Below are 21039 nucleotides of genomic sequence, written 5' to 3' on the forward strand. Positions count from 1 at the left end.
CAGTTTAGTCATAAATGCATAGCTATGGCCTTTTTCCACTCGCACATATTTGTATGGCCCTAATCCTTGTGGGGAAAAACGCCCTTGGTGCAAACGGAGGTTTTTTAAAATGGCAAAAGCTGCAGAGCAAACAGATGTGTTTTCCCAGGTATTAGGCTATTCTGGAATAGCTGTTAGATCACATTTTACATGAGCCTTAGGCATAATTAACTGTTCCCTCAATGTATATTCCTCCAATGTTCCTGATCTATAGTTAAAGAACATTTGGGCGATGAATATAACACTAAGAGGTAGTTGCCCATGAGCATAACACCTAGAAATAAGGTGCCTAATTAGATTGGTAAAATATCGTTTAGATCTAAAGTAAAAACACAACACAGTTATGGTTTACATTGGGGTCAAACTGTTTAATAAGTTACCATTAGCTGCTAAGAATGTTAGCTGTACAATAATTTTAAAAAAAACGTTTTACAAAAATTGTGTTCTTAAAAATTTAAAGAGCCTTTATATTGTGTTGAGGACTCGGGAAACTGCTGACATGAGGTGACCTTTCACAGTTTTAACAATATTCCACTAGTCCTAATCCAATTATAGTACTAATATTTTATATGTTTTTATGTATGTAAGGCCTTTACTATTTATATTTTTTAGCATTAGAGTTATAATTTTATGTTCCTACTTTGACAATGTCTATTACAAAATGTATGTATGTTTGTTTAATGACAATAAAGGAATTGATTAAAGAAAAAGAAATGAATTGATTGATTGATTGATAGCATTGGATTTTATGTACACTAACACTTTACCTAAGTATAACATTCTTTTTTACTGCAACAAGGTAGAAGTATGCAACACTACATGTCACGTAACAGGCTTCACTGAGGCCGCACACAGAATTTCAAGTCTATAGCTTGCTTCATTCTTGAGATGTCCTGTGAACAGATACTTGTACAGAAAAGAAATGTTTACACCTCCCGGCAGACAAAAGAGACATTGTGTGAACCTACTGCACAATACACAATGCACAATAGTAATATGCTTCAATTATGCTCAGCTAAATCTCAAGTGACATACACTTTCTTAATGTTACCTACATGGAAATGAAGCTTGATGCAAAATTTCATGTTTATAGTTCTTAAACATCATGCAGACAGACAGAAAAAAACACTTTTTTCTAGTCCTTCAAGTAATAAACTTTGCTAATGATCAGCAAATTTAATTTTTATTTTCAATTGCTAAGTTAGTTGTTATATGTTTCTTATTATTTTTTTTCTAATTTGATTAAATTTTAGATTTATTTCACAAAAATTATTTAAAAATTTGACAACTCTTTTGTGAACTGGGTGTGTGAAATTTGATTTTTCCTGCAGTATAATCAAGTTCATAGCGTAATAATATTAGTTTCTAACTACTATATTTAATATATATATATATATATATATATATATATATATATATATATATAATTATATATATATTAAGCATTAGTAGGATGGCTCTTGTGAATGTGGACATCAGGAGTTGATCAAGAGTATAGTATGTGGCAATTCCACGCTCCTGAAGATTGACCAAGTTGCGGAGTTGGTCTCAAAAGACGGGAAAACCAACTACAGGCACTCCGTAATGAAGAGATTCCAGCAGGCTATGAAGTCCTCCATGTGTCACAAACAGGTGGCAGTTACGATGTGCTGCTCACAGTACCAGTTTAAAAACACTATTACATTAATAAAAATTAAAAAAACTGTAAAAATCCAAATGATTGAAGATGTATGTTCTTTCGGTTCTATGCTGTTTTATTAATATCACTCTTTTTATTTTTTATATGTTAATTAATGGTGAAATTTTCTATCATACATTGCTAAAAACTGGAAGAGGTGCACATTAAGATACTTAAATAAAAAATACTATAATATATACAATGTGTTTATATAATTTTCTTTATTGAAAATAAAATTCTAACAAAATTACTACGCTTTAGATTAACTAGTACAAAAACATACGTTACCTTACCTAAAATGTCAGCCTGAGACACCCATGTCTCTGCTCTTACATTTGTAGAAAGCTCGTCTTTGTTATTACCTTCCCACTTGTCGAGGCAGGTACTACAGTCTGTTCCAGAGATTGATGAGAAGACTGATGTACGTATTTGTGGTTCATTGCCAGAATCTCATGTTGCTGTTGTATGGCAGATTGTGATAGGGGATGTACTGTAAGCATAAGGGAATGGATTTCCTATTATTTCGCTAACAATCTGATTAGGAGAATTCGGAAAGAGGTTGATTGAAGGGCAGTTGAACTTGTGATGGAACTCAGGCAATAGATTCTAAATATAGTCATTTTAGAAGTTAATTTACTGGTTTATTTTATTTTTAATAAAAAATATATATTAATTTATATTATATATATATATATATTATATATATATATATATATATATATATATATATAAATTATATATATAGTCTTTCTCTGTGTATTATAAAGTTTTTAATTTTATCTTTCAAAAAATGTTTAGGTTTCCTACTGACATTGACATTTACATTCCAAATTAAATTGATTCACATGTATTTCTGGCGAGATTTTCAAGAAGTGTCCCTCTGCTCTCTAAAGACAACTTCTGTTTGAAAGCTACAAAGATCTAAAATTTTTTATTCAGTGTCCTAGACTCAAGATCTTTATTAGTCTTTAAGCACATTACAAAAGTGCAATAGACATCGGCAGACATGACCCAATCATTAATTAAACAGACTTAAACCAAACCAATACTCAGTTGTTACTACTGTAATTGTAAAAAAAGTTAAAATCAAAAATAGCTGTCTAAGATATAATATTAAATCACATAGTTTTCTAAAACAAATAAGCGTAATTCTAAATAAATAATTAACAAAAATAAACATAACAATTAAAATAAAATAACATTAACAATTTTAAAAATAGGCATATTATAATAATACACTAACAACATCAAAAACTTAATTTGCTGACATCACTGTTAAGAAACCACAGCAAAAGTCACTCTGGCTAGCTTAGCACATAGTTAGTCTGTATGATTGCTCCAACATAACCCGAGTCTAAGAGGATCCTAAGTAGTCTAATAGAAACCATGAGTAGTAATTAATACGTCATTGTATAAAGAAAATTACATATATTCTGTTATACTACCGTTAACAGCTGTGTAGTTATCTTCAAACCACTTACCGGCTACTTTCATTGCTAATGTTTGATCAGTCCGCAGTTGCACCAGCTCAGAATTTGAGTTTATGAATGTTGTATCATTTGCATATAACACTGATTTACATGGTAGAATAGCAGCAAAATGATTACAGCTATTGATTTTAAAAGGGACTCAATACTGATCCCTGCGGTACTCCAATTTTAATATCTCTTACTGTGGAATGACCTTCACCTTGTAAAACCATTTATTTCCTGCCATTTAAATAAGACTAAAAAAAACTGAGTTTCCTTCCTTTTTATACCATAATAGTACAGCTTCTCAAGTAGAAGAATATGCAAAATACAATAAAACACCTTAGATAGGTAAATAGGTAATACATATGTTGTAATTTTATTTTCAAACTTTATTGTAACATTATCAAAAAAATTTCTACAGCTTCCTTGCAAAAGAAATAATTGTTCTTAAAATATTCAAAAGATTGTTTTTTTATACAGTGTTTTAAAAATTTTTACTACATAAAGTAACTAATGCTATGGGCCGATAACTTGATGAGCAAACCTTGTTTCTCTTCTTAAAAATTGGTACTGTCTTTGTAATTTTTAAACATTGAGAAAAAACTCCATTTTGTATCCAAAAACTAAACAGATACATCAAAAGTTCAGCTATAAATCTATAACATCTTTTATTACCTTCTTTGAGAAGTCATAGTGATAGAGAAATCACTTTTTGAAGAGCTCAACTACTTACAGATCTTAAAATATCGCTGGTTGATATTTTCTTCCACTTAAAATTACTATTTACAATATTACAGTTGTTAAAGTACTTACTTAATGATCCAATGGTATATTGAAAACTATTGGGTACTTTTTTATTATTGATTTGAAAAGCTACATTAATAAAATATTGTTAAAGGTGTCTGAATCAATTATTTTGGTTTGGTTTCTACTTTTATTACAATGGGATTCATTTTTAATTAGGTTCAGAGCAGGTTGCATTTATTTTGAGAATTCATGGATAACCTTTACTGTATATACCGTTTATATTAAGTAAAAAATAAATATTATTTATTATCAAGACCTAAAAGTGTCTCAAAATTGTAATTTTTTTACATCAAATAGTGTTTAGAATGATACTGATATACAATTTTTCCGTCAAATGAGATTTTGTGTTATAGTTTTCCATTATCTTGATTGAGGAGCTCTCCAGTTAAATAAGTTGGCAATTCATATCGGAGGTGTGTGACACAAAAAGAGAAAAATATGCTACTTTGGTTGTGCCTGTGTCACTGATTTGTTTCATCCTCCTATGTCATACAAGCCAGCACTAAGGTTTTCCAATGTGGTTAAGGGCAACCTGGGGTGTCCATGAGGGACTGTCATTTATTATCACTCTTAAATAAGTTGTGAAGGTTATTTTTTCTAAACAAGTAGTCTCCGGTGGTTTTACAATACAGTAGTCCTTTGGCCTTATTTCTATTGTGACCAGGTCATTGATATGGTAATATTGGATAGTCATTGGCAAAGCTTCAAATGAGGCTATTTCTAGTTATTCTAAGAAAGTGCAGTTTGTTGTAAGTATACATATAAGATTTGCTGTAGTCTTGCATGTATCTTGGTAAGTTATTCGTGAATTGGTATTATTGATTTGAAAAACTGATTTTATACTGTTTTGTGTGCAGTTCAACATTCTTTGGCTGTTCCTCAAATGCCCATTCTTGTCAGTTTTGTAACAAAGTGTTCGTGGTTAAGACATTCAAAATCTATATTCAAATAATATTGCTGTGAAGGTATTATTGGTTTTAGTTGGTTGATAAGAATTCAAATGATTTTAGGGCTGTTATTATGGATTTTCTTGCAAAGAAGCCATGTTGGTGTGAAGTTAGAAGGTTTTTGGTTTTCAGGTATTCAAGGAGTTTTCAATTACAAGTTTTCAAAAAAGTCGGGATGATTGATACTGGCCTAATACTGGATGGTTGAGTTGGAGTTTCTTGCTTGAATTTTAGGTAGACTTTAGCTAGTTTCAGTGCTGATGGGTAAATGTATTATTTGTCTATCATGGAATCAGTTGGTTCATTTTGGTAGTCTGGATGACATTTCTATCACATCCTACTAAGGATATTAATTTTAAGGATCTGATAATTTTTTCATTTCGAGACTGTTTGTAAGTTTAAAAATAATATTGAAGCTTTTGTTTTTAAAGGAGGATCTACTGCACCCTGAATGTTGCTGAATGTTGTTGCGAGTGATATTATTAGCTACATTTATAAAGAAGCTGTTAAGGAAGTTCACCATTTTCTCTGGATATGTAGTCTCCTTTTCCCCTTCACAACTAAATTTTAATGGTATTGTTTTTGCTTTATTTCTGAGTTGATCACATTTAGAGAGTTTTTTTGTTGTTGTTGTCAGTTTAATTTTTTATGGCATTTTGTTGCCTTAGTACTTGGAGGTGCAGGTTCTCTGCATATTCTCTCTTTACTGCAGCAGAAATTCTCTACTGTAAATCATTGGCTGTTGTATATTACAAGTTTTGTCGATGAACTATAGGGTTATTCAGGATTTGTTCAGGATTAAACAAATAAAGAGTCACGCTTCGAAACATTCGAAATATTGGTGAATTTAACTTTTTTCAAGACACTGCGCGAGCAGAAAACATTTAACAATTGATTATATTATAATTTATTTGGGTTATTTAAAATATAAACCAAATATAGAAAACTAAAGCATGAAGCACGTTCTTAAAGCGTTGAATAGTAGGAAAAAAATTACAAAATAGACAGATTTTCACAAATGTTTATAAAATTTAAGTTCACTGCGCAACCAGATGTTAACAGATTTTGGTTTTTTCTGGTATAATTTTTATTCTCAATGCAATAGGCAACTTTTCCGCACCAAAGCGTTTATAAATTAAAATATTCATTATTTTCAATCCACCCTACTATGTAAAGACTATATCACTCAGCATACAATTAGCCTTTTAAATATCAAATAGAAAGCATAATATTTTAAACAGTAAGGAGAATGTAAAACTGAATAAAATTTATATCCACAATCATTTTCAAAACAAAGACCCAAATTGTCCGATACTAAAGTTAAGCTCCAATTCAGTTCACATCATAGTAAACATTCGTTAATCTGGCATGGTCAGGACTATTTGGAGCCATGCCAAATTATCAAATATGCTGGATTATTGGATATACATCAGAGAAATAATGTAGACATAATAAATAAACAAATAATCACAGTTAAACATGTTTTTATTATTTAAATATAACCTTCAGGTAGTTCTCATTATATGTCAATATACAAGAGCTATTTTAAAAACGGTCTATTTACAGTGAGTAACCTACGTATCACAACAATTGGGTGGAACACGGTCAAGATCAAGGGCACGTTCATCCCGGTTCATCATTTCTCAAACTTCTTCACTATGTCAAACTTTTGAGTCAAAGTAAGAGTCAAGTCTTATCGATATCACAGGAAATTGTCTGAATATGACGCCTAGCCTCTTATCCACACTTGTATAAAATGCTGTGTCCACCACGAATGGAAGAAATGTTGATTTGTATATATTATTGATATTTTGTGTTGTTCAAGAAAATGTTAACTTTTTCCAAAAGGCTTTTTCCAAAGGATTATCAAGCGTGCCGAACTAGCATGCTGGATTAATGGAGTTCTACTATATATATTTTTAATACGATCCTCAGTCACAAGAATACTTTATTAACTACTGATAAGTCCAGTAGATAAGAACGAAATAGGAAGTATGGGGAAGAGGAGTGACAAGCTTCAGCTCTCAGTGTCTGCAACGCCAACTGATCAGCCAAAAATAAAGTATATTTGTCTATAATTACAGCTTTACATTTTCTTCTTTTACTCTTGCTTCTTTTGAAACTTTAAAGAAAACATGTGGATGCCAAATAACAAATTAATTGCCATAATTGGTCAAAGATTTTTAGACAAATTTTGCAGTAAAACCTTTAATAGGTTTTAGTAAATCTTCTTTTGAAATGTGTACAGCCTTGTGTTCTAAAGGCTGCATCATGCATGCTGTACATGTTTACAGTCTATGACAATATAAATTTTATCTCTGGCAGTGAACTATATGAATGTTGATAAATTTCAACCTAAATTTTAATTCACAACGTGTGCTTGAAAAACTGTTTACAAAACTCAACAAGATTTTGTATAAGTGGATTTAAGACTCAATCATTTAAAGTGTTTAATAATTGCATAGAATGCCAGAGTAAGAAGCTTTGAATTTTTTCTGTGGCGAAAGGATAATGATGAATACTGTGTGGAATATCTTCAGCGATATTTGCAATCCTGGCTGTCTACTTACAGACTCACCCTCATTACAGGAGAGAGCCTCTTGTATCTGATTAATATGCTATGTTTGAAAAAAATAATTTATTATTTTAATATTTACAGTATTACACACAAATAAATAACAAAAACAGTTTGCATACAATATATAATATAAGAGTATAAAACATACAGGTTATAAAATGATGCCCAGATTTGCATTTAATGGTTTTACAAAAGTGTTATTCTATACAAACATAGCATAAAATTCCTCTTTTTGTAATTTAATTGAATACACATGTCCTACAATGTTCTATGACGGCTTAGTGGAAACTTTTTAACATTGACAAAGATCAAGTTGCATTTAATTTATTAAAAGGTTTTTATTCCTAAACAAATAACTGTAGAAAACTTTTTATGGTGGTTATTTGAGTAGTGAACAATATTTTTAGATCCTTCCTTCATTTTCATTTGTTTTATATTGTTATTTATATCAATGCTCTAAAAGGATGTTGAACAAAAAATATAATGAACAATTTGTTATTAGATGACACATCTATACTATATAAACACAAAAATTTGGAGGATTTATAAATCATAGCAAATATACAAATTAATAATATAGTGCAATACTTTAATGAAAACTTTTTAACAGTAAATGCGCAAATAAATCAACAGCTGTCAATTTTACTTCAAATAAAAAAATCTTTCTTTGAATTTCAAATAGCAGTTGACAATTTAGTAATACCAATGTATGATTCTACAAAATTTCTCGGATTGATTATCAACAACAATTTAAATTGGAATGACCATATAACTACTCTCTGTTTAAAGTTATCTAAAGCAATATTTATGATGAGAAAACTGTCTGAATTTTGCAACAAAAAAAGCTCTTAAAATGGTATATTATGCATTTTTTTACTCTCAGTTGGTTTATGGTATTGAAATATGGGGAAATACATTTAAGAAGAACATTAATAAAATTTTATTAATACAAAAAAATGCAGTACGTTATATTTCTGGTATTGGCTATAAGGATTCATGTAAAAAGAATTTCAAAATTTCAAGAACTTCATATTATGACAGTCTCTTGTTTAGTTCTGTATAAACTGTTGCTTTATATGGCTACGTCAAACAACCTAACATATAAAAACATCCACCAATATAACACAAGGGGCGCAAACAATATTGTAACCAAAAAACTGATTTCCAAACAATATTCATTAGCAACATTATCTCTTGGGCAAAAATTATGGAACACACTGCCAAATGGATTAAGATCACTGCCATTTGGTATTTTCAAAAGACAAATTGGATATTTCCTTTTGGAAACACCCACTTTATAAAGTGGATGAGTTTTTTGGGATTAGTCATAAATTAGATAATTGTTATTGATCTTGGGAAATTCTTTTATCTGTGTTGTAATTAGTTTTTAATTAATTAATTGATTTGTTTTAATTGATTTATTTATTTAATATATCACTTCTTTTAAAGATCTGGACGAACTGGAGGATTGCATTGCTTTTAAAATTGAAATGTACAATATTGTGTTTTTCAATGTGACAATGTATGTAATCTTTACTGGTAATAAATGAGTATCATTGAGTTATAACCTTTAAAACTAAAATATTTTAAATTTGTTTTGAAATGAATATGTTAGAAACATATTTTGTTTCAATTTATAGCTTACTAGCAATTACCCATGAGATGCAATTTTATAGGCTTTGCACATATATGGGCACTTCTGGCTCGACTTAATAATATTTTCAAAGCCAATTTTAAGATTGCCTTGTTGCTACAATCAAGAAAATCTATCAAAAAGTCTATATTTATGGCCATTATAATTTACTCTGATCTTAATATTTTTTCCCAAGTTCATTTTGCCTTGTTTCTGGACTAAGAAAATACAGTACAAATACAGAAGTCTAGTTTTGTCAAAAGATAGTTAAGATGAGTATTTGTAACCATATTTTAACTTATATTAAAAGTTAGATAGTAACTGTCTTTTATACCTGTATTATAATAATTGCCAAGCACTGCACACTTAATATTTGCTAAAATTTACTGTTAAAAGTATATTTTTGCCAACACTTTTTAAATTTTTTTTATCTGTATATTCTCTTACTCTGTGCTCAACATCAGTTACAGAAAAGATTAAAATAAGAAGTGTTTTAGTATCAAGCTTACTCTATGCTTTCATACTATAAAAGTAAACAAATTTAAAATAGTTGTTAAATTAAAGAAACATGATTGTGTTGTCATAAAACAATGTTTACTCACAACAATTGATTACATTCAATATTCTCTTTCAATTAATAATATTTGGATGTAATGCATCTTTAGAGACCAAGAAATGTATTTTTTCAGAGTTTTAGATACCATTGGATTGTAGGATGGAGGGGTTTTCGAAATAAGAATAGACCTAAATTAACATAGGGGAGCTTAAGAATGACCATGGTAAAATTTCAATACAATCAATCAGTTGAATAGTTTACATGTGAAATCGTAACGAATTCACTTTCACATTTATACTATTATTATGATTAGGTTTATAAAACTGAGAAAAAACTAGAGTATGTAGTTCAATAATGTTTTTAAAATGTTAAAAAAAGCTATTGTACTCGTATATTTTTACATGTGCACTTATTAAATGTAAAAAGGTATTCAGTACTTAGTGACAGTTGCATTTTTATATAGTATAAAGAAAATCTTTTATAGTTGTTTGTGTGAGTCGTAGAAGCAAATAATTTTGTTTTTAGTAAATAAATATGAATATTTACTACGTTCTACAAGTACTAGACTGGCATATTACAGAGCGTAGTAACATATAATCAAATGAAGGAGAACAAAAAGTAACATCTTTAGTCCCATGTTGAAATCCAGTGTTTCACTTCTATAAGTTAAACTATTAAAGAGTGCTTATTAACTCATTGCATTATTTTTACAACATTGTTAACTAAAATTACCTGTAAATAATATACTATTTACAAAAAATAACTCAACAACATTTGCAGTAATGCACCTATTGCTAGTGTTTCTTCTTATGTTTCTTATTTCTCATGAGAATCTTAAAAATTTTCATTGTCTCAAGTTCCTTGCACATTTCCGGGAGAGCCATTCTAAAATATTTGTTTTTGAAAGGAAGCAAAATTGGATTGACATCAAAATCTAAACTGGTCATACTCTCCTCGGAGGCTTCAACCTTGCTCACATCAAAATGATTGTCTGGGTCAGGAAATATAACAGGAAGGTAGAGGCAAATCAGTAAGATTAGAGGACTACACTTGGAGATATCCTCTTTCAGATCATTCCTGGACAGGCGCTGTGGACACCCTAGCTCAGCAAGAGAACTGTTGAGTGTGTGACGATACATCTCCAACAGTTCATACATCCTCATCCGCACTCCATCGTCGGCACTGGTGAAGAACAAATAGAGCAAGTCAATAGCTGGGCTGCAATATCTCCGCATCTGATAGTCAATCAGCTTAACATCACTAATGAACCCTGCACTGTCGTATTTAAACAACATGTTATTTGTCCAAAAATCTCCATGGTTGAGAACATTGAGTTTACTGTTGGGCTTAAACGTTTCTGCGATCAGATCCCAAAAAACTTCTTCGGCACCAATCAGAATATCACCAAACTTTTCACATCCTTTTATCGTTTGCAACACTTTTGCCAGGCCGTACAACCTCATCAGTATTCGAGGTTTGAATCTCTCAGCGTATCTAGGATCGTGTGTATACACGGTTTCAACACCATTTCGCTCTATAGCTTCAGGATGGTCACGTTTGATAGCTACCGAGGCTGCATGAAACTTGGCCAACGTGACCAAAACTGCTTTTGCATGCTTATAGTCTAATCTCTTAATGGAGTCACACATCATGTAACCGCCTCTTTTAAATCATCCATCACTAAAACTTCGGTCAGGGGAGAAATGTACCTTTTAGGTGCCACTTCCAACTGGGCGATTTCCAGTATTTTTGGAATGATCTCATCATACATGAGGATTTCATTGTCTATCAGAATACTTTCATTGATATTGCTATTTGCTAAAGGTGCTTTTATAAGAAAGGACCGAGTCTTGATGTTATTGTTGCTACTAACACAATACTCTACCAGCACCCTCTCTATGGTACTCATGTAGTGGCAACTGCTATCCACAGCAGGCTGAACTTTGCAGCTGATGACATACACAGGACTGTGACCTCCTCTTGCATCCTCATCTGACTGGAGGATACTGACATAAAATGATTTATCAAGCCAGGGTGAATAGATTGCCATTATTCCTAAAAAAGAAGATTAAGTCAGTTTTTTATAATATTAATAATATGCACATTTTTTGCTTATTATTACTTATATCTAAATATATACTGTACTAAGATGCACGAAAATATGGTATAACTTTTTCTCTTCATATAAAGTTCATTTTAATTTTATTCAGAATTGGAATCTAAGCACCGTTTCCAAACTATCCAAAAATATCAGAGAATCTTTCAGCCCTACAAGATTTCAATTGTATTGTATACAAAGGTATAACGATACTTTTTATGAGTATGCAGTCTATACTAATTTTTAAACAATCTTATTAAAGGCTATACAATTTTTCAATTTAAGTGCTCTTAATAAGAAGAATGTTCTTTTGACTAAAAATGTGTTTAACCCCTTAATTTTTTTATTTTTGTACCCTAAAATATCTGGTTTTACTTAAATAATTTTGCTGTTTTTTTACAGAAACAGGTTTGTAGAGTTTAGATATGTACTCTTTTATTTAAAAATATTTATTTATTGTCTTTTTAAAATTTTGTATACATTAACTATTATATTTTCACAATCCGTGTTCGTATCATGACATAAACAAAGCAAATCGTCTCTTTGTCCATAGGATATTTCCATGGTACAATAAACACTAGAAATAACACCATAAAATACAGTTGGAGGAATTTAGCTGTGCTTGTAGGGCCCAAAAACTACCCTTTCAACAAATAAACGCTATCTGTGTGGCGGGTTGCGTTTACGTGCTAGCCGCTGAGATGAAGGCGCAACAATCTCTTTAACGACTTTAAACTCACGATTTAGATTTGCAGATTAGTATTGATATTTTCAAAAAACACGTTAAACAACACTATAACCACTGAAAAACAAGGGTAATTCCTATTATTGCTATTATTTGGTATTCTCTTATTATTTAATTCCACCACAATCAGCATTGTCGCAAAACAGACTGATTTTAGCGAGTGTGATGACTTATTTGGGCCAATACGACTCCTGAAAAGAGGGTTTTACCTATGAGTCACAGGAAATGTTTTCGGGACGCAGCGCATAATGCTACCACCGCGCCACCCCTCACCACACACTCAAGGTCACGTACGCAGCTAAAGTCCTCAAACTGTACTTCAGGATGACTGACATGCAACACAACACAGTAGCTGTTTTACAAGTGTTTCTTGTTCAGTATTCAATCAATCAATCAATCAATCAAACAGTTCTTTATTAACATTTTCTTGGAGAAAAGTAATAGAGTCAGATTATTTACATACATCAGCAAATATAAAAGCATTGGTTATGGATGTTCTGTTGTTGCGTTATTCCTCCAGTCAAGGAAACTCCTTCACAGAATAGATTGATTGTTGCAGCAGCCAATTTTTTGTAGCAGTCTTCAGGTTTCTTACGGGTAGGGTCTTCAAATGGTCAGGAAGCATGTTGAACAACATAGTGCCTTTGTATGAGGGCTTTTTTTTTCGTAAAGGCTGAGGTGATGAGAGTCCAGAAGAAAGTTGTGTCTGTTTCTGGTGTTGTAGTGGTGTTGGTTTGCCAGTCTTGTTTGGTTAGATGTGACAGCGTGCATGATGGTCTCGAGAATATACAGTGCCACTACAGTCAGGATTTTTTGCTCCTTAAAAGCTTCTTTGCAACTCTCACGACAGTTTCAGACCTGTGAGGGCTCTGATCGCTCTCTTTTGTACAACCAGCACTCTATGTAAGTTCTGGGCTGTTTGTTCCACCCCAGGCCACCAAGCCATACCTCAAGTGCGACTCAAACAAGGCAAAGTATGCGATCTTTGCTGTTTGAGAGTCACCTATTTGGTTCATTCTTCTAATGACGTATACACTGCTGCTCAGTTTTTTAATAAGATGGTCTACGTGGGGTGTCCATGAGAGAGTGCTGTCGATGGTTATGCCAAGATATTTGGTTGAGTCAGCAATGGATAGCTGTGGAAGAGGGTCATAGTTTGTTTCTGGATGCAGTGAAAATTAATTGCTGTGTTTTCCTTTCATTCAAAGCTAAATCATTCCTGCCACAGTATTGCTTTACGGCAGAACTCAGAATGAAACAGGAACAATATAATGTCAGAAGCACACTTTTACGCAATCACTGTAAACATAATATTACGTCAAAAACCATTAGGAGGTTAAATTTTAAAATATGATTAATTTTGTTTTAAAGAATTTAAAAAAGTAAAAATCAATGTATATGGAACTTTTTCATATCAATTATACATGCTGAATTTTATCATTTCAAACTTTATGTTGGTTTCTACTGTAGTTTCAATTATATACATTTTGTATTTAGCAGTAATAATTCACAAAGACTTCTAAACTTTTTGTGACCAGTGATATCTTCACAAATTTTTCAACTGCTATTGGATCACTCATGCCAGTGATTCGATACCTTATCAAGCAGTTTATGGTTGGGATCAATAAATCTGGTACAGTTAAACAGGGCGGTATCTAGGTCAGACAATGCCTAGACCTCCCATCAATACCCACAGTTACAATGACACCCAACCATAAAGATTAAAGAAACTTACTTTCAAAGCTTTTGAACATCAACAGAGAGATTCAATTCTATTCTGTTATGTGTGTAATAAGCTTTAAATATTGAACATTCAATCACCATTGTTCAAGTTTTGTATCAAATTAAAAATATTTTCAAAATTGTAGGTTTTTAATACAAACTTAAAATCTTTAAATATTTTGTAATGTGGTATTAACAAACTAGACACACTTAATTTTTTAAACTAGTAAATTATTATAATTATACGAGATAGAGTAAAAAAGTTTCTGGAATCGGTTTATATATTGAACAAAGTTAAAAACTTACAAATCTATTTTCCCTCAAAATACTCTCCTCCTGCACCAACACACTTTTCCCAACATACATAAAGCTGTTCAAAACACTTTTGTGAATCATTTTTTTTCAACGTTTTCAATCACAGGAATAGGAAGAAATTGGTTGGCACCAGGTCAGGCAAGTAGGATGGATGTTCTAGCGTGGTAACTGGTAACACTGTTCTTGGCTAGATAATTACGCATTAAGAAAGACCGACGAGCAAGGGGATAATCATGAAGCAAAAAACAATTGTTTCCTACATTTTTCAGAGCATTTCCCTCTGATAGCATCTCTTAAGCACCTAAGAATTTCCATATAAAGTTCTTTGATCAGTGTTTGTCTCTCTGGAATGAACTCATAATGAATTAAATCTGTGTAGTCCTAAAATACTTTCATCATAACCTCTTGCTTTTTTTGTCCAAGCAAAATTTTTTCTTCCTTGGAGATATTTTTATTTTCCATTTAGAGGACTGATGTTTTGTTTGAGGATCATATATAAAAAAACACCATGTTTCGTTACCAGTTACAATTTTATTCCTAAAATTTACATCTGTATCAACCATATTAATTAACTCACCAGCCATTAACACTTTATTTCCTTTCCGGTCATCAGTTAAAATTTGAGGAACCACTAGCAAAAAAAAAATAGATGAATGTTCAAATGATCATGAAGGATCCATGTGGTAAATTTACCACAAATACAATTTCATTAATTTTAGTCTCCTGTTTGCTTGCACAACTTGCCGTATTCACTCAATATTTTCATCACTGGTTGCAGTTGTTGTAGATTATCCACTATGAGAATTCTTCACAAAAACGTGACCTTCACAAAAACGACATTCATAAACTAGACTGGTCTTCATAGCCTCGTATCCATACACAAAGATTAATAACTCAAGAGTCTCACTAGGTGATTTTTGAAGCAAAACACAGAATGTAATGTTTGATCGCTCTTCACAAATTGCCATTTTTTTAAATCCAGAAAGTTAACTTGCAGACACTCAAAAATACTCTCCATAAGTAAACAATAGCAACTGAAGGATACCAACACTACAGATATTCTCTTCCTAGGAGTAGTAACAACTGCTGCAAAACAAATTTCCCACCGGTGCGAGTGTCCTATGCAGTAGCGTAGCCAGACATTTCGTTCGGGGGGGGGGGGGTCCGAAACCGGGGGATCCAGGAAAGTTTTGTGTGTTATTTGCCAATGAGTTCACTGGTAAAAGGTAAATACCAAAAATATGGGCTTTAGTAACTACGCCCTTATAGAAAGTGTAAAGATGTAATAGGCAAATTCAACTCTCACAGCAATTCTAGTACCACAAATTTTCTTGTATAGCTACAGAAACTTTACAAAGTTCGATTCTGGCCGAGTATAAGACACCAAAGTGATGTTGGATTCACTGGATAAGAAAGAAAAAGAACAAAACAGAGCTTCACTCAAGCGTATAATTGATACAACTATATTCTGTGGAAAAAATGAAATACCCCTTCGGGGACATTGGGCCACTGACGGCCGAAAACCCTTTAGAAAAGGAGGGCAATTTTCGAGCGTTGCTCGGGTACAGATCAAACTAAACGTCGGAAAAATGCACCGGAAAAACTCTACTGATTAGAAGTTCGGCTACTTTGGTAAGCCGATTGAGGTATTTATGAATGAGAGTTATAATGACAATTTTTTGTATCATTACACTGTAGACGAGTAGTATATAATTATCGGAAAAAATCACTTTCGGTCGGAAATAAAACACCTGAAAACTCTAATGATTAGAACTTCAACTACTTCGGACTTCAGTTAATGAGGTAAAATGTGGTACCTATTTTTGATTGAGTTAGGACGACGATTTTTTTTGTTATCAATAAACTTTACTCGACTACCTATATAATTATCGGCGAAAAATCACTTCCGGTCGGTAAATACCGAAGAAAAGCTCTACAGATTCAAGTTTTGACGATTTTGGATTTCACTGGTTGTGTGGTTGAGGTAAGAGTGGTATTTATAATTTTGTTAGGACATTGATTTTAGGTATTAATTCAACGCCGACTAATACATATATAATTATCGAGAAAAAAAAAATAATCACTTCCGATCGGAATATACCAAGGAAAATGAAATAATACCTCAGTCAGTGAAATCCAAAGTAGTCGGAACTTCTTACCAGTAGAGCGTTTAAAGTGTATTTTCCAACCGAAAGTGATTTTTTATATTTTTTCGATAATTATATACACGTCTACAGTTTAATGACACTAAAATCAACGTCGTGACAATTCTAAGCAGCCATTTTACGTCCCCAAGACGAAATTTGAACGAAGTGGTCGCTAATTTAAACTGTCCAAGTCCAAGTCGGGTCGCTAGGATGGCCTCTGGGCGCTTCCTCCTGGTCTGTGTGCAGTATCTGAGCAGTTGAGCTCAATGACTTGCCTGTCAACTGGAATAATTTGCTCCTGCAGCAATCTAGCAGCTGGTCGGTGTGCCACTGAGGGCCACTGCTTCATTGAAGAGCCGGTGAGGGCGGTCAGCTGCGCAGCTATTTCAAGACGGCTTGTAGGCTGCTCTGGGCGGGGGCGGCTGCTTCTGCTGCTGCAATCAGCTGCTGGTGCCTCCGTTTGTTTGCGGGCGGAGTGGCTGGTGTAGGTGGCCACTCTAGTTTCTGCCTGGGAGTCGCCCTGGCCTCTGTGTGACCGAAGGTCAGCCAAAGATGCTGGCGGGCGATGAAATCGGTTGGCTGGGTTCTGGGGTTTTCCTCCGGCGCTTCTTCTTTTGCGGTATGTCGTCCTCAGCTTCACTCTCCGATACGGAGTCCGCTAGTGACTCGTCCTGCGCTGGTTGCTTGGGCGGCTGGGCCGTTGATCGCGCCTCGCCGCTGGTTTGGTTGGCCGGGACTTGCGGACTAACTGGACAGCTGCCGCTCTGGCCTCCTTGTAGGCTGGACACCCCCACGATAGTTTGGCGTTTGTGATCGCCGCCACAATTGCAGCAGTGACCCTTCTCCGTCGAGACTTTGGGGCAGTTCATCTTCAGATGATTTTCCCCGCAGCGGACGCGCATTTTCTCGGCCCTCCCGCAGTTTCCGGAGCCGTGGCCAAAACCTTGGCACCGGTAGCACTGCGGCGGGCCGACCGGCTTCTTGTAGACAGTGACTGAGACCCTGACGTGGAGCAGGCTTGTCACGTTGTAGATTTGGCAAGCCCGCTTGGTGTCAGGGTTCTCTCGCTCACTGTCCCTGGTCAGCGTGATCAGCCAGCTCCTGGTAGGTCCCCGGGCTGTCCGAAGTCGTGCAACCTCGTCGACGGCGAAGCCCTCGTCAGTTAAGACATCGAAGAGCTCCACATCATCGGTGTCGGGCAGTCCGCTGATCACAACCTTAAGCGATCTTTCACGCCAAAGTTTGTGAGTGTAGAAGGGCAGCTTCTTGGAACATAGGTACCGCTGAATTGCCCTGAAGTCCTCCACGGTGGTCACTTTCAAGCGATAGTGAACACCGCGGAACGTTGTCGTCAGGCCGTCCCGCGCCAACTCCTCCAACTTCTTGGCATAGGTAGGCCAGTCCAGAACACTGTCCAGGAATAGCAAGGGTATCCTGGGCGTAGAAACCGAAGCCGTAGGTTGGTCAGATGTCACAGTAGCAGTGGTGACGTTGTGGCCTTTAAAAAGGCCCTTTCCTGGAGCAGCGACCTTCTTAGGCGCCGAGCTGGCAGGTGGAGAGCTAAGGCCTCTTAGCTGGCTGCCCGGGGCTTCCAAAGGCACGCTGTCCCATCTTCTTGAAGATGTCACTCATGTTGTTCCAGGAGTTGTTGACACAACGAGCGCTTGAATGTCGAATGTTCGCCTGTGTTACAATTTAGGTTGCTTTGCGACGTCACGTGACCGCGGCTCTATAGCAATACCGTGATTAGACTACACTATCCGAAAGGCCGAGCCCAAAAGTATCGTTTGATACTTTATGATTTAAACGAAAGGACAATATATATTTTTAACAACGGTCACTTTAATCAATTAAATCAATCAATTTAATGTTTGTAGACAAGAGTAAATGATATGACTCTCCTTTTTTCTCCTACTCCATGCTTTATATTTTTAATATGTCTTAAAATTTCGGGGGGGGGGGTCCGGACCCCCTGGATCCCCCCCCCTTTGCTACGCCACTGGTCCTATGTATATATCTAAATCGATTCCGGGAATTTTTAACCTCGTATACACAGATATCTAATTTTCTTAAGCATTCACTTTGGTGGTATTTGAGGAGTCAAAACACATTTAAATAAACCTTTGAAAAACATTTTTTTTGCATTAAAATAAAAAAATACTTTAAAATATATAGACTTTATATAAGAAGAGAGGCAAATAACGAAATACCACATTGAAGAACAAGGGTGTACCAGAGAGAGTTTGGAGAATTAATACTGGATTTCTTTGAAATCCTACAATCTAACTAGCTTTAAAAATAACAGAGTGAAATGTGTATCAGTATGGTATTTTTAGTTATTAATAATGTTTGTATATTTTATTTTTATCCTGATAATAATAAAAACTAGGTAACATAATACAACACATGTAGTAATGATTACATAAATCTATATTGCACTATTTTCCTCTGATATAAGATTCTGGTCATGCTCTTGGAAAATGAAACAGATGAGCTTCCACTTCACATTGCTCTTATATAGAGCATTACTAATAGCAGTATCAGTAATCAACTAATTAATGGAGGTCATTAAGTCCGATTTTGCCTAATTTTATTGTAAGGGAATTTAAAATGAGCTTAAAAGATTTAAATATCTAAATGTTTTATTTTACCTTGAGGATCCGGCAGATACCCTGCTCCCCCCACACAATAGAGAAATATAATAAAATCTTCTATTAAGAATATGTGTGATTCACTTACATGTAATTTATTTTCAGTTTTACAAACTCAGATAAAAATGGAATAATAAATTTAGAAAAATTATACTGATTTAGGAATGATATTGCTCACATCTACTCTACCTTGAGACCACAATGTGAATCTGCAGGTAGCTGCGATCAAGCAAGTGCTTTGTGCAAGGTCATATTATATCACAATTAGTAGTGATTTATATGAAGTATATAAGTGTTTACTATTTATAAATATACAATTATAAATATTATTATTTATAAATATAAAATTATCTAAATGTAGTAATTGTTTGAGGCAGAACTACCTTTATTGTTATTACAAAAATACAACTAATTGATAAAGCTGTAGGCTTAAGATTATTTATTTACATCTGTTTATAAATTTATTGTTGACTTGATTACAATACCAAAAAAACTTTTACTTTAGCTCCAAAAATCAAATTTTATTATTTTATGGAAGAGAAGAAAATTATATTCATTCAAGTATATCTAAAGTGTAAGAATTGGGGAAAAAATAAACATGATATTCAGATAACTAGAAACATAACAAATGGAAATAGAGTTGCTAAACAAAGCACAGTGGTGTTGTGAATTTGAAGAAACATTCAATTCGATCTAATCCTCCAATATTTAACCTCTTCCACTTGAATAATCTGGAGGTTGTTTTCACTTTCAGATTAATTTAACTTTATGGTAAAACTGCATATTTCACTATTTTGGTGTTAAAATATAATTGATTTAAGTTCTGTTAAAGATGATTATTTTTTTATGTGTAACAAAAGGGATATAATGTTAGCATGTACACTAAAATGTGCACCAACACAATCTCTCAAAGAATTAGCCTTTGAATAGACAATCATAATAGAAGACCATAAATTAAAAACATAAAAACACATATTAGCTTCAAACTAAAACTAACTAATTTTTATTTATTTTGTTCAGCACTAATTCTTTATATTTCATAGTAATTCCCCTCATGCGCACACATTATTGGAACAGTCATACACTTACCTTATTACTGGTTGTTTTACAAATACATCACATTCTCATGTATTTTTGTAAAATTTCCGTAAATCCGACCATGCCTTAAGTTAAATTTTCATATGGTATAAACAGATTTTATTCTTAAGCTTGTCCATCCTAATTATGACCCCTCTTTAAAATACTAGAAAATAATTTGATGTAAGGCCAGCCATCTTTTCTTCACATGATTTATCCATTCCAAGGACGAGAAGGTGAGTTTATTTTATTAATATACCATGTTATATACATAGAGGTTAGATATGTACATACAGGTCACAACATCCTCTTCGGTATCTAATAATGAAAACGAAATAAAGTTAGTTTAAAGTACATTACATTTTGTATCTATTCCCCAAATATAAGCAACTCAAATATGTTGATATGTGGTGAATGAATGAATACATGAATATATCTGTATCTACTAACTATCTTATCTAAGGACATAAAATAGTTTGATGTCCCTGTAAAAATATCACAGTCAATTCAAAATTAAAGTTTTGTCTCTATTTAAATAGTAAATAAATAACTTGGCAAAACGTTCATTACAGAA

General features: G+C 33.4%; 1 protein-coding gene across 1 annotated transcript; it reads right to left on the reverse strand.

Annotated features, from left to right (window-relative positions):
- Positions 1–10076: 10076 nt before the first annotated feature.
- Positions 10077–20614, reverse strand: LOC124373572. The gene is made up of 2 exons (XM_046831935.1): positions 20478–20614; positions 10077–11765 (listed from the first exon to the last, which is right to left on the reverse strand). The coding sequence occupies exon 2, from the start codon at positions 11360–11362 to the stop codon at positions 10505–10507; it is 858 nt and encodes a 285-aa protein (XP_046687891.1). The 5' UTR covers positions 11363–11765; positions 20478–20614; the 3' UTR covers positions 10077–10504.
- Between the last annotated feature and the right edge of the window lie 425 nt (positions 20615–21039).

Source organism: Homalodisca vitripennis, unplaced genomic scaffold (assembly GCF_021130785.1).
Source record: "Homalodisca vitripennis isolate AUS2020 unplaced genomic scaffold, UT_GWSS_2.1 ScUCBcl_5912;HRSCAF=12873, whole genome shotgun sequence".
NCBI classification, from domain to species: domain Eukaryota; kingdom Metazoa; phylum Arthropoda; class Insecta; order Hemiptera; family Cicadellidae; genus Homalodisca; species Homalodisca vitripennis.

Bases quoted from the DNA above. Each gene is read 5' to 3' on its own strand.
- LOC124373572 (XM_046831935.1), bottom strand. From the start codon at position 11,362: ATGATGTGTGACTCCATTAAGAGATTAGACTATAAGCATGCAAAAGCA.